The 26,735-nt window shown below is 45.3% G+C and overlaps 1 protein-coding gene across 1 annotated transcript in view; it reads right to left on the reverse strand.

Moving 5' to 3' along the window:
• nav2a (neuron navigator 2a) overlaps nt 1–11,814 on the reverse strand; it is a 76,318-nt gene extending 64,504 nt beyond the window's left edge. The window contains exons 1-2 of the mRNA XM_076147010.1: nt 11,620–11,814; nt 1,672–1,789 (exon numbers count right to left, since the gene is read on the reverse strand). Coding sequence (XP_076003125.1) covers nt 1,672–1,789; nt 11,620–11,670 — 169 coding nt within the window. The 5' untranslated portion in view covers nt 11,671–11,814. The remainder of the gene's footprint in view (nt 1–1,671; nt 1,790–11,619) is intronic.
• Between the last annotated feature and the right edge of the window lie 14,921 nt (nt 11,815–26,735).

The raw sequence follows: 26,735 nt of genomic DNA on the forward strand, positions 1-26,735 counted from the left end.
TGTCTGGTGTGATGTTTCCTCAGTGAACAGGGCGCAGCAGACACGGAGGCAGGACAGAACAGGTGAATGTAGGACTCTGCTGATATGTTAGTGTTGTTATGATGTGATAATAGAGCAGCAATTGTCAGCTGTCAGAGAGGCTATATGAAGACAAAACGCCCAGGATCAAGGAGCGTGCTCAGTCTGATACAGCATGTCTGAAAGCTCCATAGGGGCAAAGCTAGGTACCAAAGGTGTCATTGGCTGTAAATACCATGTTTGAATAAAGTTACTCTCAAAATCATTATTCTTCATCCTCTGACGTATGATAGATTCAATCAGGACACAAACTGAGAAGTCTTCTATTTTGGCAGAGAATCTGTTCTATTTATTGTGAAAATGATTAAGTAAAGCATGAACCCAACAATCAAATCAATGTTACAATCCACAAATAATCTCCATGGCAACCATCTACAACCAGCTAGGAAAACCTAAACAATACAATTTTGAAATCCACCTCTTGATACACACTAGCAACCATTTAAAAGCATCCTAGTAACCAAGTAGCAACAAACACTTACAAACCACGCAGCAACACACCATAACAACCATTAACCTTTAACCTTATGTTTAGTCAATAAGCTTATAATAAATAGGGCATTTTGTGACTACAGCCCTTGTGACAGTGAATCCTCTCACTTGTTTATTTAGAAATAAATTCAGCATACAGGGTTAAAAAAAATGATGCCCACAAGACCGGTCTAACCCCCCAGGAAACCCTCAAAATAGAGACTGATGAGCGAGAACAGTGAGGCCATTCTGGGTGCAGGATGCAAATACAGTACAAAGTACGAAATCTGGGTCAGCAGCATGGAAGAAGAACTGACAACAGAGAGGCAGTGAGTGAGCTGAGTCACTGGTCAGCTGCTGCACCAGCCTGCTTCAGCCTGGAGTCCGACTGACTGAGGCACAAATGATGAGGATAAACGTGCAGACGAGGGACGAGACACTCTTCATAGGATGAAGTTATGACTCAAAACTCTCAAATGGGCATTGGTCAATCCAGCAATTAGACTGCTCCCTTTATTGCCTGAAAGCCTATCTGTCTTCACACAGCAGTGTCTAGAGACCTTATTAATGAGACCAGCTGTGACGGGACACGAATCATAAATGACTCATTCAAACATAGAATATGTGTAACTGCCTTGTTGTAAATGATTGAAGGACAAATATTGAAATGTGCGCTTTAGTTATGGGCTTGTTTAACTAAACTATTGGTTTAATTGTAATATATAAGAAGCTTGAGATATCAAATTATTCACAAACAAAATGGCAAACATTGTTCAGTAGAAAAATGTTCCTCTGTTAAAAGTGATAATTAAGTAATTACATTCAGAATCCATATTAACAACTGTTATGAAGAACTAATTGCTTAAAAACCGGTTAAGACATGACAAATTACTTAACATTAATCATTCAATCCTGCAAAACAGCCTGTTCCTTGAATTATACTGGCAAATATCATTACAATTATGATCCTATTTCCAAAACCTCATCTGCATGTGAGCAACAGCATTAAGTGAACCAGTGTCAGAACTTTCTAAGCACAAAACAAATGCTTCTTCCAGCAGCCACATAATCAGAGCAAGTTGAGCATATTGTTTTCAACTGAATTTGAAATGTTTTCCTTACCTACGACCTGTATGATCTCAGCCAGAAGCACTCCGTCTGTGACGTCTGTTTGCAGGTCCTTGATCAGACGCTTGTGTCCTGACTTGGCAAGGTAGTGGTTGGCCCAGTCCGTGTAGATCTGTGGTCAAACACATAGACAAAAACCCACCGTGTTCAGTTGCCAAGCAGCAAAAAATTAAATCCAGTCCGACGTGGGGCAAAAACCCGGCAGGTCAGCCGCACGATTTAAACTCCATAAACACTTGAAAACTACAAAAGGTATAAATAGTTGAAACAAATTTATGACTCTAATAAAATAACAACATGGTTGAATGAGACCGGAGTAGCCCTCTTTCTTTTGTTGGGGCACCGATCTGGCACATATCCGCGTGGTATTCAAATTGGGGCCATTGTGCTCAGCCAGGGCATTCATCTTGGCGCGCACGGCGGCTGTTTTCAATGGGCCGCGCTGACATCACTCTCTGGGGACAGAAAAGGCCCTTCACTGCCTGGAGGGTGGGGAGGAGGGGGCAGAGCAAGCATCTGAATAATCTGAATAGCTTCCTTCATAATTAGTTGCCAAACTCTCTCTCTTACTCCCTCTCTCTCTCTGTTTTACTGCCTTCTTCTCTCACCTACAAATGTCAGGACAAGCGAATTTCTGTTTCTGGCGAGACTTAAAAATGCCATTTAAAGGTTGAAGAGGAGTTGCAGAGAATATTATTCAGATAAAGCAGGATATGAGATCACTGAACACATGCTTGTATGCTTTTCCAATACCCAGATACTTGCTGTCGTGTATAGATGGCAATCTTACTTGTAAAGTGATTCAAATACTGTAGTTTGGATTCTCTCTCTCTCACACTCAGGAGCGTGATCATTCAATGCAAAGTTTAGGGAAATCCAATATATTGCATCAACTAATAGATATAGGCTAGAAGTGCAGGACAACAAACAAAACCAAAACGCAATCAAACGTTAAAAAGAGAAACATTTTACATCAAAAGAGCTTTTTGTACAAATGTGTTGTGAAGTCGTTGTCACGGAGATGACTTAGGCATGAACATGAACTTTATAGCGAGCAGATCCAGGACAATCAGACTCAGCAGACACTGCAGCAGCAAAGCTAAACACAGGTGACATCATGCTTACATCAAAAACTGAATGCCAAACCCAGTTTTACTCATCCACACACACACACACACACACACACACACACACACACAATTAAGTATTGCACCTAGATGAACTGACGGACAAACATGGCCATTCCTCGAACTCCACAGCTAACGTTTGCCAAAAAAGGATTTATTTTGGAGAAACTGATACCTCATGGATCCAGGTTGATTTACAACATCATTAGGCTTGTCTGCAAACTGCAAAGAAACTGTTTGACAAGTGTAACTTTAGAGCAGCTTCCCAAGAGGGATGTGAAACATTTGCGACACACTCAAGCTAAAAAAAAAGGCATCTCTCCCTCGGCATCTCACTCGCTCCTTCACACGGAACACAGAAACTTTTGTGACCGTGCTGAATTAGACGACACAGACGAGACAATACCTTAGTGGAAACCTGAATTTCAACCTCCTTTGTGTGAAAACCAAGTGCTCGTATTAGGAGTGAATGAGTGCCTAGCGTTTTGCGGCGCCGTGATGCAGATATATAACTGCTGGCTGGGCTGTGTGTGACATGGTTATGACCCCTGTTTCTTTGTGTTTTCTGGGTAAACAGACCCGGGGCCTTTCTGGCGTGCTACTCATCATATGAATCATGCTCTCATGATGGCTTACAACAGGTGTGAGCACTTCAAAGGCACATGCAAACACACACACACACACACGCATGCATCCTCACACAAGCACAAGGTTTGTGATGGCAAACCACAGAGAGTTGTCATGAATCACACAGATCGTGAGTCCAAACACAAACGCGTGGTTATAAAATGGATAAAAAGCGTCTGAGTGACGCATGGTGCTAAAACAGCCAGTAAACAACGGGATTAGGGTCTATCCTTTCATTTCACACACTCCGCTAGTCACAGAGAAAAGGAAGTGTAGTACTTAGGACCTGGTGTGTGTGTGTGTGTGTACGTGAGTGTATACGTTTCCTTTGAAGCAGTTTCGGGCAGGTAAATTGAGGGGTTAGAGCGTAATTAAAAACCAGGTGAAATGGGTAGCTGTCAGTCACAGAGCTGGGAAGCACAGCGGGGTCAAAAGACCCGAGGGCGAGCGAGGGGTACGAGCAGGGTGAGAGAGGAAGCGGAGAGGGAAGTGGGCAAGTCGCAACATTTTCCTTGGAAAGATACACTACTCTTTAAGGTGCTCAGGTACTTCCCTTGTTTTCCCACACAAGGAACCAGAACCTATTTTGGTCTGAACCAGCATTACATTTGAAAAATGGCTGCTGGGCCACGATACATCCTGTACAAATTTTGATTGCCTAAAAATGTCTGAGAACCAATCATCTTGTTGATCTGATCTGAGTGCGATCCATCACTCAGGTCCACGCTGATGAACTCGGCAGGAATCCAGGTCTCATGTGCCAAACTTATAACTTTAATAATCTAACTATAATCACTAAAAACCCATCGTTACCATCGGTAAAGGTCTTCAAAGGACGAACGTGTATGAACCAATCGGAAACAAACCCCTGAAAAACCCATGCTGTCCACCCAAACAGACTGAAACAGAGAGAGAACACAGGCAGCAGCAGAGGACTCAAAGCTCTCAAAGGACGCCTGCATTTTTCATGCACTTCAATCTTCTGGATGTGTCCCATCTCACGTGCCACTCAAAAGCACTACAGACAGCAACCGAGGGTGCTTGTATCCATTCGGGACCCATGGCAACAGAATGGGAACCCTACCTGACCTGATTATCATTGTGGTTTCCAATAGCGGTGCAGTGCAGTGATGCACCACATTCAACAGATCACTGTTCACAGGGAAAATCCCTCTTTGGACCCATTCCCGTATATTCACAGTGATTCCGACCCTCTCCTCGTGGGAATGGGGTCTCTTTTTAGGAGCTGTTAATTGGTGTTGGTGACGGGGACATTCCCATCACCACAGAGTGCAACATGACACTGACTCATTCATGGTTTCAGGGCCATATGGAAGCTGTCAAAAGTAGCCTGTCAAGCTCTTCACTCTGTTTGATTTGGGAATTTCTCTCTTACCTGAACCAAAACATGGTCTATATCCTATGACTTGAAATTTCAGCATTGTCCTATGATCATTACAGTAGACCCCCCTCCCTGCCTCTAACATATGCAAATAGGAACAGTGGGCTAAGCCTGTGAAACGGAACATCAGTGTGACATTTCATTTGAACTGAGTCATACACAAGGACTTGTCAACAAGCAACAATGCTGTGTGAATTCACAGGCACGTGACACACTCCAGCTCCAGCCCAGGCTGCACCTCGCCACAAAGCTTTGGAAATCAAAGCGCCCAGGTCTTAACCAATCCTGTTGCAAAGTTCAGACTTCAGAAATGTTCCCACTTTGTCTTAAGAATGGAAAATCAAAGTTTGCCAAACTGAATGCATCCCAAGACTCTTAACAGAATGTCTACAGATCATTGTGTCATCACACTGAGGCTGCTTGAGCAAAAGTTGACATTTTTACTAGATAGAAGATTTACATGAGAACAGTCATATTTTCTGAGGGTATTCAATGTAGAATGTTAAAATAACTATGAACTGCAGCTGTAAAATAAAAGCATAATACAGACACGGTTTGCCCGATTTGAAATACTAAAGTAATGTACCAGGACCTCAAAAAAATACTACCAACAAACAATACTACAAACAGTACTTGAGTAAAAGTCAGTGGTTGATTAAGTAATTCAAAGCCGTACATTAATGACATCTCAGCCAAAAAAGATTGTAATGAGGAGAATCCACCGATCCAAAAAATACTCAAGTAAAAGTCATGAAGCTTCTGATGTTAAAGATCTCTATTCTTAGGATAACAACTGTACTTAATATTGAATGTTAAAGTGAAATAAGTTGTACATTGGGATTCTTAAATAGCAACTAAACTACTGCAACTACGATGATGATGATGATGCAACCACACATCTGTTAAAGGAGCTGATAAGGGCACAACAAACAAACAAACACTTCCTCCTAACATTTCCACTTGTTTCTCAAAACATTGAACTTTATTTCCAAATGTGACTGTTCTTGTTCTAAATGTTCTTACTCACTTACTTACTTTTTATACTTCAAACTTCTGGTAAACCTACAGTAAGCATTGACTTTCCCCTCTGCAGGCAGCAGCAGCAGCGGGCAGTCTCGAGTCACTCATTCACACAAACACACACACACACACAAACAGTATATGCTGGACAAGGCAGCACCCCCACGGTTTGCTGAGTCACCCTGCCAGTGTGTGATGCCTACAGAAGGGCATGAGGGTGTGACGCAGCACCCAGGCCAGGGACAGGCTGAGGGCAGCCAGGGCGTCACACTGCCACAGCGTCACACTGCCGCTGTCCTTTGTTTTGAAGGGGACTTACTGCGGTGAAAAGTAAGTTTTGTGTGCTGACTGGATGGCGTGATTGTGCCAAAGGTCACGAACCATCATGACACAGGCTGGTGGGAGGGGCTAACAGATGTGCTTTGTGTAAAGTGTGTGTGTTTGTGTGTTCTGGGGAGGGATGGAAGTGTCACACTCTCTCATCTCTGTTGTTGTTGTTTGCCAGACACTGACATGTAAGCGACAATCTGACTCACTGAGCAAATACTGCAGTGGCGTCCATGTGTCCATGTCTCAGACCTGCAGCATCGTCACTGTTTACCCCCCAGATGGATAACAGCACATTTTTTAACTTATCCTGTAAGTTAAACTGTTTCATAACCTAGACCTACACACCCACGGCAAAAACTCCTTTTTTTTAAATGACATAACTCCAAGTATTTGATGGTATATAAAAGCCACATTCAATGAGAAGTTCTATTGACTTTGGACTGTTTGTCCGCTTCATCTGCGTGTGTGTGTATGTGTGTGGTTGGCTTGTGAAGTTTCTCTCCCTCTGTAAGATCATTTAGTATTTCCGTTGAAGCGAAAGCATGAACATTTGCACACCTCCGCTCTGTGCATTGAGGCACAGTTCTCACATGCGGCACATGGGCGGCTCGGGCCTTTCCAGAACATTTACGCTGATATCTTGAGGACTATTAGCGTTATTACTTCCAGGGTTCAGTTAGCAACCTAAAAAGCACAGCACTTATAACGCCATTATGAACTAATCTGTGAGCACGAACAATAAAGAGAACCCAGCAGGACCAAAGCTGCCATGAAGCGCTATCTCTCACGACAGGCTTTCAGAGCGAGCCGGGCCTCAGCAGCTCTGGTTCTCCTGGAGGTAATGTAATGTTCTCAACCCAGCGCTGAGGCTCTGATAACAGGGCTTTCTTCTGCTTTTCAAAGGAAATCAACCTTTGAACTTCAAGGAGAGAAGCAGCGGCCTCTTCCCTGGCTTACGTCTGACAGATACAGAGGGGTTTATGAGGTGTGATGGCTCCAGGTCCTGATGGTAAGATGACGTTCATTGATTCAACAGTTTACCTGCCTCTGTCGAAGCTCTTCTCTATAAATGCTCCCAGCTTCCAACAGGACAGAGTTGCAGGTTGAGTTCTCCTCTTCCTCCACTACATTCTCCTTCTCATTTATATTCATGATCGCCTCCGTCAACAGTTTCTGAAATCATTCCAAAATCTTTCTGTTGTCTGCTGTCGGTTTAGAAAAACTTCACATTTCCTCAAACACCTCAAGAGACGACAGCGAGAATTTAAAACAAGAATCAAAGGAATTGACCCTGAGTAGGGCGGCGGCAGATGAGTGTTTTCACTACGTTTGCATAAAATATCAAATGTCAATCCTGAACTCACGCCAAGGTCTCAAATTACTACATCAGCTCAGAATACAAGGATTCTTGTACCCAGGATACAGGATACAAACAAACACCAAACAGCGAAAAGCAGAAGTGCTAATTTCACACCAGATTGTTTTGCTGTCCGCGATCGTCAACGAGGGGGGGGCGTCCGCGATCGTCGCGTAGCATAAGTGACACCTGTCACTCACTGAGTTACATTGCAAAATGGTACAGATGGTTATTGGTCTAATTCATTTACAGTTTATGTAAAGTTTATGAATTCTATTTTATGCGCAGCATAAATTTTCTTGTGCGCTGAGAATGTGCGAGTAGTGCGCGATTGCGCACGCGCGCAGCTTAGAGGGAACATTGATCATGAGTGATCTAGCTCAGGACCCCCTGCTGTGCCTCAAAGCTCACTGTTGCCCCCTGTGGACAGGACAGATGGTGCAGATTTGACAAATGGCTTGACCAGAGGTAAACAGAGCTCCTACTACTAACATGACTCTCGCTCCATTTAGCGTCCGTCAGTGTCCGATTCCAAACACTCACACATCATTTCTCATGGGAGGTCTGATGACTCCCTCTGTGGGTTGTACTTCCTCAAAAAAACTAAAAACTGGACGATGGTTATTCCTTAAACTCCAGGGAGGTCTTTTGCTTCTTCTGCAGTCTCTTTTCCAGCACTTCTCTGCTCCCATATCCTTCAGTTCTGCACTAATTCACACAGAACAGCTGCCCAGAATGAAACACAAACTTCCTCTACAGGCCTCTGAGAGGCTTCACTGCAACTTGACACTGTGGGGAAGTAAGTGCCTTGCTCAATGTGCGTGCCTTGGAACTGATCGGGAGCAAAAAATTGAAGAATCCTTAATAAAAATATGAATCATTATCCACCCGAATTCTGCTTCGGCCTTCCCCAAATTCCTGCTCCAAATGTGTACCAGGTTACAAACACACAACTTGGACATATCTGAACACACACTCTTGTTAGTGACCCCCTCCTGCTCTCTCACCATTCTGAGGCTCATTGATTAAGACTCAGCAGCTATTCATGCTGCTGCAAGCTGAGGCAGACATGTGGCAGCACACACAGCCGATGACCCGGGCCGGAGCGTCTGGCAGATGGCTTGTGGGAGAATGATGGATGGAGCGATGGACACAGTGGCTCGCTCAGTGATCTAACAGAAGGACCAGGAGAGGAGAGGGAGCGACGAGAAGCTGTTCAGGAGGACACTTATCCACTCATCACGGATTCGTCACCTTCTCGCTGACAGCGGAATGAAAACTTGGGCAGGCGCACAGCAGGTAACTGGACACAGACAGAAGGCTTGTGAGACGTCCATGTCCCAGCCTGTGTGATGCAGCATCACGGTCCACACAGGGGTGACGGGGAGTGATGGTGGCAGTCCGCTCGGCCAGCTGCTGCGACCGCTGTTTTGCTCCGTCTCCTCCGCCCGCCATCTAAGCGACTCTCCAAACTCATCAGCATCGGCCGCTCACCCCCATGGCTTCTTCTCTGCCCCTCCACCACCCCGGCTGAGGTCTGCCGGCTCCTCTCAGCAGCCTCTCTCCCTGCCTCGGCTCTTTGCTGCACACACTCACTCACTCACTCACTCACTCACACATACACACACACTCAGCCCTCTCAAGTGGCTTTAGACCGCGGAAAGCTGAAACAGGCCAAGTCTAAATGAGTCCTCATGCCTCTGCTTGCTCTCTCTTTGGCACATGAAAGACATGTGGCTTTGTGAGACATGGAGGCCATAGTGAGTGCACGGTAAACAAATTGGACCACATGCTCTCTGTTGATCTCACATAGATGTGGAGCATTAAGGCAGCCCGGTGTGTGCACATGTATTTATGTGCTTTTGAAAACCTTGAATTAGACGATTAAGACGGTTTTCATCTTGTTTGCTGCAGATCTTAAATGAATCCAACAGGAATTATAGAGTTATGTTTGAACAGATGCACTTGCACGCCTGTCGTGACGATAAAACATCAAAGTTAGAAATAAACAAGCTTTGAAAAAAGTGGAAGCAATCATTTTGACGAATGCAACAACTGTATTGTTTGATTCATGGCTGTGTGGACCGTTTACTGTGATTACTGTGATCACAGAGTTCACATTCCCATCCAGAATATGACAACAACAGAGATAAATCTCTAATGCCTGCCCTTTGATTTTCAATAAAGACAATGTGATGCAGGCAGGTGTGATCACACAGCAAGCGTTACCCCAGCAGGTTTAGCTTTATATCATTACTGTATGAGACAGAATCAGACGTAGTGAAAGAAACAATGTCCCCTGCAGGATTCCTGTGTCCCTGCTGTGACGATCCCACTGTATTTCTGCCCAAATAAAGTCAAATATGTTAAACTCAACTGGAACGGCGTTCCCAAACATTGAACAATGACCTCTGGTGGTGCAATGTTTTCTCTCTGACAACCAGAGGCTTCAATCGGTGCTACCTTAAACTGAATTCAACACATTAAATACTTAAAAACCCAAACTCAAACTATCAAAATGCACCTTTAAATGGAGACATATTACATGTTCCAGATTTCCATATTATTTCTATACACTGGACCTTTGCCTTTAATGTCACAAAACAAAATGATCAACTTTGACTGGTCCTTGCTCCAGCACCACTGTGCACACAGACTGAAAAAAGCCCAGGCGTCTCTTAAGAAGACAAGTAAGGCAAAGTCACAAGCAAATTCACATTTGTGTTTATGTATAAAGCTGTCTCTGTTTTCCTGTGTGTGTGTGTGTGTGTGTTATGCCACTTGTTTAACACACAAACCTCAATCAGTTCACTCACAGAGATACACAACACAACACAACACACCTTAACTGTCATTAATTAAGGTTCCATTCTTTATCTCTATCCGCTCTGCTTGTGCTGCCTTTGTGTCAAATTAAACATATAAATCATGCATTGTGATCTGTGCAGCACATCCAATATTATGTTGACAAAAGGTCACAGCGATCAAATAATCAATAGAGCTGTATTAGGATAGAGTGGATGATGGACATTGACTACACTTCATAATAAAAAAGAAGGTCATTTTAATTTCTGGAAGTGTGTGTATGAGTTCAAGTGTGCATGCGTGTAATCCCTTTGTCATGCACACGCACACACACACACACACACGCACGCACACACACACACACGCGCGCACACACACACACACACACACACACACACACACACACACACACACACACACACACACACACACACACACACACACTGCTGCTGACCCCTGTGGCCCTCAGTCTCCCGTCGGCCGCGGTGTGTGTAGGCTGCGGCGCGTAATTAAACTGCCCGCCTTATCGGCTCATCTCTAGACTCGAGTAATAACCTCCTCTACTTCCATCTCCCCTTCCTCTGCGGGTTCACCAGCAGATCGAGATAGGGCGAGTGAGAGGGGGAAAGAGAGACACGGAGCGAAAGAGAGAGGGATAGAGATAGAGAGAGAGAGGGAGAGAGAGAGAGAGAGAGAGAGTGTTGTTGGTGCTCATTATAGAAAATTACTTTTATTAAATTTGCCTCGTCCTGATTTTATCACACACATCAGTGTTATTAGGATCTTGTTCACACTGCGCAGCCTCCCTGCAAGCGACCGGAGCCTGGACTTTATCAGTGTGTCCCAGATCCCGTTGAATATTTACCACCTGCACTGAGCAAACAGTGAAGCAACAATGCGGTCGTGTCCATTCATTCTTACAAGCGGACGACTGCAAAATATACACATACATAAACATGTCGCGTGCAAAGAAAGTCCTTTGACTTTCAACGTAAAGATCAAAGTGAGGCCGCTGTCAGGTGACAACCGGGATGCACGGCAGGATGCACACCTTCAGCACTTCCTCTGACCGATACTGAAACTACAGCCACTAATCCGTTGTGCGCCTGTAATCTGACACCACAGCTCAGGCTGATGAGACGAGTAAACACAAAAATCTGAGTCAGACACATCCTGGAGCGGCAACATGAGGAACTAAAGGCAGGACAGCGGCAAAACAAAACTCTAACACTGTGTATTGATAAGGCCGGCTGTTGTTTGGTCTTTCCTCCTACCAGTTTCATGCTGAAGTTGTTCTGTTCCCAGCGACACAGCATCACACTCATGGTGAGCCGGCGTCCTGCCGCTTCCCTCCTCACAGACACCTGCCTCACGTGGAGGAGGAACGCCGGAACTGTACCCAAGCCATCCGAGGCCGGTCGAACCGAGACTGGACCAAAGAGGGCTGTGATGTTCCAGCTGAAGATCTTCAGGTGGGGAAATCACACAGAGAGAGAAAAATCCAAAAGCAGGAGGTTGCAGGTTTGAGTCAGTGCACCATGTGTGGATCCACGTGAGAGAATGATGGAGTGACTGCTGCTGCTGCTGCTGCTCACTCGAGCCCCAGCAGGTCTGTGTGAGCTGGAAGGAGGGTAAAGCTCAGCACCTCCAACTTCTCTCCACCCACTCTGAGCACTACAGGAGGAGGGGGGGTATGTAAATGCAGGAGGCAAAAGGCAAAAGAGAAGAGAGCTCCACGGCCTGAGCTACCACTGTGACAACCGGCCAAACCAAGTGCACAGATAGAAGAGGAGGAGGAGGAGGAGGAGGAACCCCCCTTCTCCTCCATACCTCCCCCTCCACAGACGCCCACGGCAACACATTGTGCTATTGCTCTTCAATAGCCCATTGGTCATATGGGGAGGAGAGTGAAAGAGAAGAGGACAGACCTCTTCACCTTGCAGCTTCCCCTCCCCCGACACTCTAAACTGCAAAAAAGACTGGGAAAAAAGAAAAGGGGACTATCAGCACACGCTTGATAACATATACAGACTAAATATCGGGGGAAGCACAGAGCTCAAGAGGCCAAACCACCAAAACTCAACACTAACCATCAGTTTTCTATTTATTATTTCTTTAAGCGGCCCCTCTGCTTTCTGTTAAAAAAAGCCATGTTTGATTTTCCGCGACCACAGACGCAGCAGGCCGCTCTCTGATCAGCACATCACCCACAACACACTGCAGCGGCACCGTGTGTGCAGCGGCCTTAGCATGTGCGCAAGTATGCATGTGTGTGTGTGTGCGAGGAGTCCGCAGCACAGGATACCCTCGGTTTGAGCGCGCACACACACGCCCCACCACCGGCCACAAATTACAAGGCGCATTTGAATTTTTGGGTAAGGCCCAAGATTTACAGAGAGTTCCCACAGCGGGGGGATGCCTGATCACTTCCAGGAGTCTGCGCAAAAAAATACACTTGTGCAACAATAAAAACACTGGAGCCACGCACACACAGCCAGAAGTAATGATCTGTGACATTTTCACTCGAATAAATCTGTTTTGCTTCTCAGCTGCCAAACGCTACAACATTGTGACGAAACTCACAGCCAGCAACACAAACGCTTTCACTCTGTGTCTGTTTGCACTTTGTGATGTGAACAATTAAGACGATTAACACGCAGGCTAGAGACTTTTTGTGCTCTTGCTTAATCCAGGTTTTTGATCTTTTTGCTGTACTTCACTTCTTTACGTCTTTACTTTTTTATGATGTTTTATGATATGTTTCATCAAATAGCCGACTGCTTCACTGTTGTGTTGTGTTTTGCCGTCTATGTTGCACAATTACACTATTTGCAGTGTTTCTATCGTTTCCTATGTTGCCTTGTGTCCTTCCTTATGACAATTATGACCTGAAGTGAACCAAAATGGCAGTGGTCCCATGTAAGTTCCAGTATGGTGAGAAGCAACAAACTTCGAAAGAAATCCAAGGGGGATGAGGTCACAGTGCCGCCCACACTGATTGATTAAAGGGCGATTTGCGCAATAACATTGGAGATTGGCCATTTCATATTTAGGGCCAATTTCATCCAATATTGTTCAGCTCGGCGAGACAATGAATTTGTGTTGAAAAGTCTTAGTTATTGCATCGGTACTTCAAATACACACAGATATTCCAACCTCTCCACCTGTAGTTTCTCATCATCAGTGTACACGGAGGGATTGCTGCTACAAAACGGAGGAAATCTCCCAGCAGCCAGCAGTCCGATGGCTCTAAGCAACGCTGATTTAGTGACTCAGCGTTTAGCGCTCGTGTTTCATCGCTTCACTACAAGCCTTCAACAAGCTCATTAAGCGCCGCCGCGCTGAATGGGCCGAGCAAGGCTCCTTTCACAGTCCTGCAAGGGTCCAGATAAACCTCAGTGTGTCGGGGACAATGAGGGAGTGACCCTGAGTGTGGAGGGGCCTTTTGTTTTCGGGGACCCCCCAACCCTTTGGTTCAGGGAGACTGGTGAGGAGGATTGGGGGTGATGGGTGGGGAAGAAGAGGGGGTTTGGATCGTCCCACCGCCTGGCTGTTCTGCTCTGAGCTGGCAGAGGTGGAAGGGGGTGTGGCTAAGAGACATATGGACCCGCCAGGGGTAGAAACACACACACTCACGCATGCAGACACAAAAGCAATGGGACAGGTGGGGGATCAGACGTAGATGAGACTCATTTTTTGGTTCTAATCTAAAGGAAACATCTTATGCTTCCTTTGTTTTATTCCTGTCGTTTCTATAGAACACGTTTGCATCAACGTCAATGTCGTGCATTTCAATTTACCCCCATCACCACACATCTGATTAGACACACCCACAAATGATGAGGCCAGCAAGAACAAAACAGGAGCTCACTCAGTGTGCACAGAAGTGCTGCAGCAAAGCACAGAAGAGGTGCAAAGAGCAAAGGGAATGTCATTAAGGTAATTTGATGAGTAATTTTTAAAACCGTTTTGGTTCCATTATGGTGCGCTGGTGCATGACGTGCTGCATTTTGCCATGCAGGATGCCAGCTGGGCCTCCATCGTCATGGCTACCAGCTGTGACCACCTGGCTAATGAAACAAATACTCAACACTGAACATGATCGCATTTCCCCAGCAGAATAAAGATAGAGTACAGTGGAGGCTTAGTTAGTCTGATTGATACGTTTTGAAGTAGGTCTATAATGGAACCCCAACAATCTGCTCATCAGTGGATATATGGATTTGTTTTTGATCAATCAACCAATCATCAATCGCTAATATGTTAAGAAAAGCTCATGCATGTCCATCACAAAAAAAGCTAGTAACAAAAGCAGGAAAATCTCACATTGTAGAAGCTAAAAACAGCACATTTTTTGTATTTTCAAATCACTGCAATAATCAACCAGTTATCAAACTTCTTTCAGCCCTTACTCCCTGATTTAGCACAGGTAACGTCCTCTGAACCGTGATCACACAGCTGAGGCTCAAACAAAAACACCAGCCAAACTGCAGCTGAGAGGTTTAGGCAACAGTGATGACATTACATTACGATCATTTGGCAGACGCTTTTATCCAAACCGACTTACATTACAACACAACCCTTCGCAGAGGGGGGAGCAATTGAGGGTTCGGTGCCTTGCTCAGGGGCACCTCGGCAGGGACTCGAACCGGCGACCCACCGGTTCCCAAGCTGATCTACCCACTGAGCTACTGCCTCCCATGACATGTTCACTCCTCAGGCCTGATGTTATATAATATCAGTCAATGCACCGTGTTCTGTTCAACATGCTAGTGTGTGTGTATGTGTGTGTGTGTGAGCTGTAGCGAGACAAAGCCTTTTGGAGTCACTGAGTTGCTTCTTGAACGGCAGTGCTTTAAAGCCACATCGGGGAAGATTCTCGATCTGAGCCCATGTTAACTGAGCGAGTACAGACGTGCAGAGTGGTGCAGACTTACGCCATACACAGACACACACACACACACACACACACAGACACACACTTAAAATTGGATTAATTTTGATTCCATTCAGGTTGCAATGGGAAAATCAAACAGCATGAGAAACTCCCTAGAGCTGAATTGTGCTAAATGCAGGGATGAGAAAATCCACCCCGTCGTTCTTTCACAGCCGCTGACAAAGAGTCAAATCATATTTCAGAGCTGTTTTCATGCCTGTTCTCACTGAATAGAGACAGAACAAACGCGAAAGAATGAAGCAGGCCTCTGCCGCTAACTCAGAGTCAAGTGGAGTAAGTAAGGATCCTGATTCCACAGTAACTAGTACTTTGAAGCCAATCTGGATACATTTGGAGCACATTTTAAACACCAAACACTACATTTTCTGTTGCACAGCCTTGTTGACTGGGCAGCTGACATCATCGGCTCTCCGCTGGGTCGTCAGAGGTCATGGTGTTGCGTGCAGCAGCCTCTCAGCTCTGGGTGACCCGGGCGCCGTCCTCTGGGGGAAGCTGACTTCAGCCCCGGTGACCTCTACCTCCTGGCGTGTCGTCCTGTTTCCACGCTGCCCCCCGTTTCCAGCCGGGCAGACAGAGATGGAGCTGATTGTGTTAGTCTAACCGCCTCTGCTGTGCCAAATCCCCAGGGGGCGCTGCTCACAATGACCTCCTTGTCTGGCCCCACGGAAGGGCTCCCTGTGACAACTAACACGAGGAAAGCAGAGGAGGAGAGAAAATGATCGCAGGAGGAGGAAGAGGATGAGAAGGGCACCTCTGGGAGATCAATGGACGGACGTTAACTCAGGAGAAGCAGATGCCCGCTCTTCATTAACATGGTTAAATCCTCAGCCATGACCTCACACAGGAAGGCGAGGGGACAACCCTACAGGAGGTGGAATCTGATCAAGACACATTAGACACGGATGAGGTCATCACAAGTGGAGCCATATGATCACCAGAATCCTTAGAGAGGTCTGGGCTTCACTCAGTGTGATCATCTACTGCAGAAGATAGCAGAGGGTAAGAACGTATGGAAACACAACTGTAAAGGTAAACACAACAACATAACCTCCTGATATTAGTCCACTCACACTTACTGAGATTCATTTACTGTTATTTGTCCAATACACTCACATTACAGGTCACATGAGAGTCAAGGTCTCAGAGGATTTCAGGATCACAGCAACTTCCATAGAAATCCAACATCACTTCTCACAACATCCTTGTCAAGAAAATGGAAATGCTATGTCAAGGTGGCACTAGAGGAAAAATGTGTGTATGCTCAAAGTCCTTAGGACTGATCCTCTGGGGACCATGCATGTCTAGATCACAAAATAGCACACTGGACTGATGTAGGCGCCCCTCGACTCCTCCAGACTTTGGACGAAATGGAAAACTACATCTGTGGACTGTGGCCTTTCAGCACGTCTCTCTCAAACACAAGCTGTTTTCTCTCTGAAGCCTGATATTTTCTCTTGTGGGATCTCTTTGTCTCTTCTCCAACATCAGGGATTTCACAAAACTGCAAAACAAAGAAACCCATCTCCTCCATTCCCTCCATCACCTCTGCATGTAGATAAGACGCAGCTGTCGCACCGTGCATCAATTGCTCTGAACTCTCTAATCTTCACTGTACTTGAAGGATTTGGGAATATGAGAAAGAAACTTGGCTGAAGGAACAACACATTTCCATCCCTGGATAGTTTTGGATAAAGTGGTTCCTAATTTAGTTTGATCTTAAGGTCCAAGGTGCCTTCTGTGATGGGTTCCTGATTTGCGGCTATCAAAACATGAAAATAAAGGCTGCACTTAAGAACTTTTTCACATGAAATGACACACACGGGTATTATGATCACTCGCAAGACCTAACAAGACATGCCTTTTATTACTTTAGTCTTTCTACTCTTTGTGTGAACTACAGCAGTCTGTTAAATCCTCAGTTATCCCTTTGAACAATGACATCTTGCACAATGACTCACTAAAACATCCATTAAATCGGCCTTTATTTTGCGGCACCTCCTGAGGAGACATATGTGTATGTGTGGCCCTTTGTAATGCTAATAAAAAATAAAAGCAGCCATAAAGTCTCTCAGACCCCCCACCCCAATCTGTCCTCCTGTGGGTGGGGAGGACATTAGCAATCCAATGCAGCCCAGCACTCTGCCTTTCACTCTCACCTGCCGGGCTGAGGCTTACACACACACACACACACACACACACACACACAAACACTGAAGCATTTCACACAACACAGAGGAGGTGGAGGAGCGGAGACCAGACTCCGGTGACCATATTAATATATGTCAAATTTGACTAAATATTCAGCTTTATGACAGGTGGGTTGCACGGCGAGAGGCGCTGAAGCAAACATACTTAATGCCATTCTATTCTCAATTATCATAAGATACACAAAACAACTAATAAACACTTTAAAGCCTCGACAAAAATGCTAATTTGCTCTCAAAAACAACCTGTCTGAGACCTGATGAGGATGATTTTGTAATAAGGGCGGTGATGATGATTTAATTATATTTCACTTCTTGATAAATAAATAATATCTATCAAACGTGCATGTCATCGATTACTCAGCATGACCCCACAAAAAGAACAAGAAGAGGATTCAGCAAAAATGGCACTACGAATGTGAACCAGAGGTCAAAGGGTCAAACCTGAAGCTTTGTGTACACGCTGCAAATAGGAGCTATGAAATACATGAACAGGAGCAACAACAACAACAACAACAACATGGCATTAGCAGTATGACTATATAAATATTAGAACATACAATTATGCAGAAGTATGATGATTTATTATTAACGTGATTATTAGGGAATATGCTATTTTAATTTCTCCTTCTTGTCTCATCGAAGTAGGAAACAGATCCTGATGGACACATAAAGGATATTTGTATATACATGTACAAATATTCCTTACTTGATCACTAATCAAAATAATCAAGAGTGACAGTGCTGTGTTCAATACAGAACTGTGCCAACCTCTGTTGCAGTTTTTGTGTTTAGTCCTGTAAAGCAGCCTTTTGACCAAAACTGAATATTGCTGACATAAAAAGTTGCGAGAGACAGAGCGAGAGAGAGAGAGAGAGAGAGACAGACAGACAGAGAGAGAGAGAGAGAGAGAGAGAGAGAGAGAGAGAGAGAGAGAGAGAGAGAGAGAGATCACATCCCCCAGTTTTTAATATGAAGCCACTATTCGAAATTCAATATGCCGCTCTAGTCTAATCTATTCCCTACATCAATCAATAGTTTGCCATTAAGGGTCATTTAATTAGCTTTCAATCCACAATAATTAAATGAGTTCACACATCTGGCTGCTATCTGGAGACACTGCTTTCCTCTCTTCCCTCTCACGGTCAAACTGACTCCCAGAATGAAATAACACCCCATTTGAATAATTCACATTAGGGAAATCATAATCTCAGGGCAATTACACATCTTCATGAACACAAAGAGTTGAGTTAATGGAGCTGTGTGACTAAAGCAACCACCACACAGAGGAAACACTGCACCAAGACTCTGTGATTTAATATCATCCCCAGCTGAAGGTCCACCTGTATCCTGGCATATTTCGAAGCAGATCCTGTGTGTAAATATTAGCTGCCCCTCTCCAATGGGCCAATATATTTGTGTGATTGTGATTCGCCGCCCAGAGCAGGATCAGAGCTGCCCGAGCCTCCATAATGACTCCAATAAAACCAGACGCTGACTTAAGCCTTTATCTGGGAAGATGCTTATTAAGATAGCAGCTCCTTATCACACCGGCACATGGACAAATCATTCTCTGTGGCTGTGCACACATGCATGACAAAATATAAGCAAGCACATGGAGCGCTGTCTGTCTCCACAAAGGCTTTTGGGTGCACTACTATAGAGTACTGCTCTCTCCAAGCCACATGAGCTACAACGCACGACAACATACACTGTGAAAGAGAGACAGTGAGACAGAAAGAGAGGCCGACAGAGAGAGGGGTGACTTGAATGGGGAGGACTGAAGCAAAAAGTATGAAGCGGGAGCAGATATAAATATCCCTGAAGAGATGAGACAAGCAGTTCCCTTTTCAACCTTGTTTGTTTCTCATTATCTGGATTCCATGGCAACAATCCTCCTGTTTCAGTACTGTTTTGAGATAATGATGCTCATGTTCGACACCACCCTCATTGGACTCATCTCTGATGGGGACGAGTCCACCTATAGGCGTGAGATTGATCGTCTGGTGAATTGGTGCAGGCAGAACAATCTGGAGCTGAATGCTCTGAAAACAAAGGAGATGGTTGATTCCGATTTTCCGACTCCCCAGTTGACACTGTGGAGTCCTTTAGCTTCCTGGGATCCATCATCTCCCAGCACCTCAAGTGGGAGCTCAACATCAGCTCCCTCACCAAAAAGGCCCAGCAGAGGATGTTCTTCCTGCTGCAGCTGAGGAAGTTCAACCTGCCAAAGACAATGATGGTTCATATCATCCGCTGCGCAGAGAAGGTGATCGGCTGCAAACCTGCCGTCCCTCCAGGACCTGTATGCCTCCCGGACCCTGAAGCGGGCAGGCAAGATTCTGGCCGACCCCTCCCACCCTGGACACAAACTGTTTTTAACCCTCCCCTCTGGCAGGAGGCTGAGGTCCATCAGGACCAAAACCTCACGCCACAAATCCAGCTTCTTCACTTCCGCAGTGGGCCTCATCAACAAGGCCCGGGTCTTCCACTGACCATACAATCAGAACTATTGGTACTTGCACATTTGTACCTTGAAATTTGCACGCTTAATTTATTTTAATTTATTTGATTTGTGTGTTTTAATAAATTTTTTTGCACCGTTGTTGCTCTTATATGTTAATCGCACCAACGACCAGAACAAATTCCTTGTTAGTGAAAACTTAGTTGGCAATACAGCTCTTCTGATTTCCCAAACACACTGTAACAAGGTAAACCATTGTATACAAGACAGTGGAGGATTTGTCCCCTTCGTTTTAAGAAGAAAAGGTTTTAGCGCTTTATGGTAAAAGAGACCAAATGATTTATGAAAGCAGGCGCAGGACAACACCCAGCCACCAGAGGGAAGCAGAGTATCTGTGCTGAGCTCAAGCACTGACAAGTGATAAAAGGTCAAGACAGTCTGTCATGTCACATCCAGTACTCTCTCTTTAACACACACACATACACACAGTCATAAATACCATTCACACTTTTCCAGACTATCACCTTCACATCAGATTCAGCAGATTGTGCTAGACTTCACACACACACGCACGCACGCACACACGCACACACGCATGCACGCATGCACATGCACACACTGTAGTAGACTCCTCAACTATTTATGAACACTTAAACACTCTCTCTCTCTCTCTCTCTCTATCTCTCAACCACAAAACTGTGCCTCAGCTTGGTTGATATTAAGTTGATATTAAGTTCGTTGATATTAACAGTATGTGATGTTAAACATACACACATAACACACATGCAGCTTTCAAACTCAGTAGCCATGTTTGTAATTGCTTCGGTATGTTTTTCCCAGTGGCCACAGAGAGAGAGAAAGAGTAAATGATTTCAAACACTGGAAACATCACGTCATCCTCACGTCTCCAGAGAACCTCGTCTCATCTCGTTCCTCTCCTCATTCGCCCTGCTGCCCTTGGAGCAGATTGGGTTCAGGCTGAGGACCAATGGCGGCCGAGCTCAAACTCCACCGAGGGTTGGCTCGGTCTGGCAGGGCTGCAGCACAGAGGGTACAGAGTCCTCCCGGCTCTTCCTCCAGCACCCTCCGTCCCCCGGGTGAAGCCAGGCAGACGCAGTGCAGACTTGTGGCTTACAACACTGAGCTGTATGGCCACAATGTCACTACTTTTCTGTGTTCGCCCTGAATGATTTTCCAATTATACACAGTATATATGATTGCAAAGGGACTGTGAACAATAATCTGTGCTCCAGGTTGAGTCTTAACTGCTCCATTTCCATTTGCAAACACAGAGAGTTAAAATCCTGCAAAGTGTTTGGACTTTGGCATTTGATGTCAACATTGCACATGCTGACTGACATCCATGTGACAAGTAGAGCTCATCTATCATACTGCAACAGTGACAAATGGAGAAGATATAAATATACATACACAACTCTACTTATAGACCAAAGGGAACTGCACTAACTTGCTAATATAGAGCAAAATATGGGTCCTTTAATTAGTGTCAGAAAGTATCAATAAACATATAACATGTCTAATCTTTGTCCATTTATGTAATCGCCGTCAATTAATTTGATTGTGTCCTGAGAATCCTGATCACAGGTCCAAAAAACACAGCAGAGGTGTTTCTCACACACACACACACACACACACACACACACACACACACACACACACAAACAAGATTTCAATACATGATTGCACTATTCACATGGCTGCTCCTGGTCAGAAAGGGTCAAGGGTTAGTAGAGCCGAGGGGGAAAACAGCTGCTTCATCAGCAGCACGGAGTGAGGGAGAATCAGAAGTCATGGAATGTAGGTCATGGAGAAAAAGCCATTAGCCCCAAAACAAACCACACCAGCAGCAGCAGTAGCAGCAGCAGCAGCAGTGTGTGTTTCTGCATTTTGGCCTCAAGTTTGTAATATCATCACACTGAATACAGATTCACCTCTTGAATCATAACAGCGTGCTTGACGCCTCAGTGCCTCTGACTCACGCTTACTGTAAAGGCAGTTAGCCAAGTGTGCACTTGCTCACCGGCACGACTCACAAACACACTCTCGCCTCCTTTCCCCCCCTAACTGCCTTAAATGGCGATGTAACAATACCGCTCGCCGTGCGCAGGCAGCCGTGAGGGGTTGCTAAGTGCAGACAATATTTCACAAACACAGCAAAACAGCCACCCTGATACGCCGCTACCCTGCCATCCTGGACAGCACAGGCACAGCTTGGCTCCGTCTCCTTCCAGGAACACACTGAATTTTGGCTGTGACACGTTAATGCAGAACTGAGCTGCACACAGCAAAGAGACACTGAGAATCACTGAATCACATTCAACAACACACCCCGTCACACTGTTTATTTTTAGCATAGATTTATGGACTGAGTGTTTCCATGCTATTATTGCCATTTTGTTCTTTGGTTAGCAGCTCTTTAAGGCTTTCTGGTGTTAAGTGTGAAACCTTCATCACATCTAACCCTGCCTGGCTGGTATCTGATTGTTGACAGAAGGTCAACATTAGCCCAATCTATTGATCAAAGCTGGATGACAGCTGCGAGGTGACTGCTAAATATTCTGACCTGAGTGTCTCCGCTGGTCTCTGACTCGGCTCTGTTGCTCTTCGGGGGTATCCAGCTGCTCACCTGCTGGCCCACGGTGGGGACGTGGCTGCATGTGGTCTTGAGGGAAGCTGGTGGCAGAGCTAAAGCTGTGGGCCTGCTGGGGATGTGGGGTATGGGCAGGGCGCTGTGCACTGGTCTGGGTTTCGGGAGTCCGGACTTCATCTTAGAGGCCACCAGGATGGCTGGCATCTTCTCCTTGGCAGCCAGTAGAAGACCCCTCTCTCACTCTGTCCCGCCGTCTAGCAAAGATCCTGGAAATCCTGCTGTTGGTCAAGAAGAGTCCCCTGCTCACACACACATGATCCACGCTGTGTGTAGGTAAGAACACACACGTACTGGTTCTGTAGACCCCCCCTTATTGAGCGCTGGGTTGATGTGTATGTGCTGGGAGTCCTGGTCCTGGCTGCTCCTGCTGCTGCTCAGCATGAGGTGAACTGAGCTCCCATCATGCAGCGAGGGGCTCCACCTGTTTCCATGTGCCAACTAGCTTCATTAGACAGGCAGTACCAAAGTCCCCTTGGAGAGTTCTGTTCGATGAGTCCAAATGGAAATCAGAAAATCCCTGAATCCCCCCTGCGTGTTCCAGCAAGGAAAATCAAAAATCCCACTTCACACACACAGGAATTCCCTGCTGCCTGCTGGCAGAGCCACTGTGTCCGTCCATTTGTTATGTGAGCTCAGTGTCAGTAATTGGCAAAAGGATCTCAACACGGAGCGTGACAGTTCCCAGTTAATTACAGGTCGTCTTCAGGGCGACATGAAGAAATCAGAGGAGAAGAGAACGAGGGATGAGAGAGGAGAGGAAGAGAAAAACCACCAGTGAGTCAGAACCGCTCGCTTCAGCGACTGCTCAGCCTGTGACTGCACAGCCGGAATCACACTGTACGACACAGCCTCTCTCTCTACCCCCCTCTCTCTGTTTCCCTCTCTTTCTGTCTCCCTCGCTCTCTCTCTCTCTCACTCTCTCTCTCTCCCCCTCTCTCTCTCTCTTGCAGCAGGTGTGGCTTAGATCAGGACTGACATATGTGGAGAAAAGCTCAAGAAATGTACTCAGAATGCTCCTCTCTCTCTCTCTCTCTCTCTCTCTCTCTCTCCCTCTCTCTCTCTCTCTCTCTCTCTCTCTCTCTCTCTCTCCCTCTCTCTCTCTCTCCCTCTCTCCCCCCCTCTCTTTCTCTCTCCCTCTTTACAGCATTTACAATACTCTGATTTATAAATTGATCCACTGATACAACACCGTACACATTGAGGGAAAATGGCCAATTTATTTCAAATCTTAAAGTCTCTTTATGTCCCTCAGCTGACCTACAGACCGTGAAATAGATTTACAATATCATAATCTATGTTTGTTACTCTGTGTCTTACCAGGGGTGTGAGTGGGTAAATTCAAGAGTGTGACATGTTGATGTCTACAGAGAAACCATAAACTAACCTTTCAGTGCAGTAAAGCCTGGATTTGTCAGATTTTTCAGTTTTGACACGTTGAGCATGTTTGACACAAACCCCTTCCAATATTACACTAATGGTTTACATTTCTCAATAAAATCAATAAACAGGATCAGTGTGTGGATTTTCCAAGCGCTGGTGCTTTAAAGTGTTCTATTAATAGGCGCTCTCCTCTCTTCATGACCTCCTCTGGCAGCGTTAAGCTTCGTCCTCTTTGAATACGAGGCTGCCACAATTAGTGGACCAGTGTCTGACCGAGCTGAACTCCCAGCGGGCTTAGATGATGTCAAACAGCTCTCAGAGGCTCAGAACTGTAGAATCAGCAAAGACGGCAAAGACAGCAAAGACAGCAAGGACAGCAAAGACATCAAAGACAGCAAAGACAGCGAAGACAGCAAAGACAGCGAAGAGAAGAGGAGAGAGGAGGTTTTATTCTGCTCCAAAACGAATCATCCTAACCTCCAGTTGCTTAAATAATGTATATACAAGATCGATTGTCTCAAGCCAGCTTTTGCCAAGATCTGTAAAGAGCAGCAATCTATTCAAGTGAGGGAAATGTCACCAGATTACTTAGCCTCTGACCAGTAAGAATACATATGGCAGGAATGTTTACTGATTTGGTTTTTAAGCATTAAATTGCTCATCTTGCTCAAAACATTATGCAGATTTTGGAGAAGGTTCAATGTGAAAAGATCGGAGAAACCAAAGCATTAGCAGCTAACCAGATGAGCAGATGGAATTAGAAAACGCCCAGATTTATACCATACAACACACACACACACACACACACCCTCACATCGCCACATAGCACATAACACTTTACATAGATATTATAAAAGGTCTGATTTCATCTAGGAGAAGATGTTTTAAGTGTGTTAATCTTAATCCTATTACAGTTAAATTAAATTATGGAAATGCTTTATCTAATTATGATCTAGCATGGATTAGTGTGTGTGTGTGTGTGTGTGTGTGTGCGCGCGCGTGTGTGTGTGTGTGTGTGTGCGTGCGTGTGTGTGTATTTCACATGGTTGGGGGTCCAAGCAAATTTTTTTATGCTTCTAGATTTGGAAGTCCTTGTCTTTTGTTTGCGTCTTTACACCGAGGACGCGTCAAGTTGAACGGCAACATAAGCCAGAGGTGCAATTTGACATTTTTAATTAAATATGAATATAACCGCACTATTACTTAAGTTAGAGAGGGAAAGTAGAGCATAAATTAAAGTAAGTCAAGTAGAGTGTGTTACCCTGTCAAGATAACACAACTGGAGTTTGCTCGCTGTTATTTGTAGGAAAATACATTAATCCACCCGGCATAACAAGGGAAACTTGCACATTTTCCTGCCGTCCTGTGTGTGCCAGAGCCTGCAGACGACAAGAAAAGCAGCAGTCACGTGTCATTTATGTTGTAACCTTTGAAGGGACATGATGACAGTCCGCCGCAGTCTAATAATAGAGCAGATCTGCTGTAAATGGGCGGTATTGACGGTAATAACTGGGACGCCCGCTGCCCTGCTCTGCCAGAGTGTTTACACAGAGGTGAGCTCTTTGAAATAATAAACATTCGTGTGGGGTACAGGGTGGGCGTTTGTTAGTGTGGCTGTGCAGAGAGAGAGCTGACACCAGACTTTTTAGGTATTGTCCTTGTTGGTTTTCAGTATTGCCATGATGTTTTTTTGATTTATGTCAACCAGATGAGCGCAAAAACCTTCAACTCATTAATGGACACTAACAAAGTGCCTTTAATCGAGCACTGTGCTTAAGTGTTTGTTTTCCATCCACAGTCGAGGCCAAGCAACTATACTTAAAGTTGAGTTGGTTGTTGGTGAAATGAAGCAGGCAGTTGTAAAGAGCACTGGACAGTAAAGGCGTTAAAATACCCATCATTTATTTGGTTCGAGGACGGCCAAGGCTCAGCACGCGACAATAGATCAACAGCTACTGTGTTAGTGCAGCGGCTAGGCTAATTAGCCACCTTTGTAAGTTCATATTTCCTCATTAACAGGCAACTAATTGCTGTAGAGAGACGAGGGGGGGAGAGCTGTGAGGAGGAGTCTTACAGCTACAGCAACCACCTTACATACCATGCTTCACTCATTACATATCATTTCTTCTTCTTCTTTCATCACAAATGAAATGCAAAGGCACACACACACACACACACAGACATACACACACACACTCTCTCTCTCTCTCTCTCTCTCTCTGTTTCCTGCTTGTTTTCATTAGCAGAGTTAGCAGAGCAGAACAAGTGCGCTCTCACTGACAAGCACAGAGCTAACTGGAACAACGACCTGACATTTCCACTGTGACAGCACAGGATGATCTACAACCTGACCTACACATACACACACACACACACACACACACACACACACACACACATACATAAACACTTTACGCAAAATTATTAATGATAGTGAGCAGAGCCTGGCTCTAGTGTCGCTGGACAGCATGGTACACACAGCACAACATCAGGAGCAATACACACACACACACACACATACAGACACACACACACAATAACTATTCATCCCATCTGGGCCCAGAGGAATGCTGCAATGGCAATGTGCAAGAGAAATGAGCCCAGTTTGATGATGATACATGGAATGAGCCTGAGCCTCACGAGATAGACAAGACAATGAACATAGACTGACAGGAGAGAGAGAGGGAGAGAGGGCGAGAGAGAGAGAGAGAGAG

The sequence above is a fragment of the Genypterus blacodes genome, unplaced genomic scaffold, assembly GCF_046128005.1.
Source record: "Genypterus blacodes isolate CSIRO-AG114 ecotype Tasmania unplaced genomic scaffold, CSIRO-AGI_Gbla_v1 ptg000036l_1, whole genome shotgun sequence".
NCBI classification, from domain to species: Eukaryota; Metazoa; Chordata; class Actinopteri; order Ophidiiformes; family Ophidiidae; genus Genypterus; species Genypterus blacodes.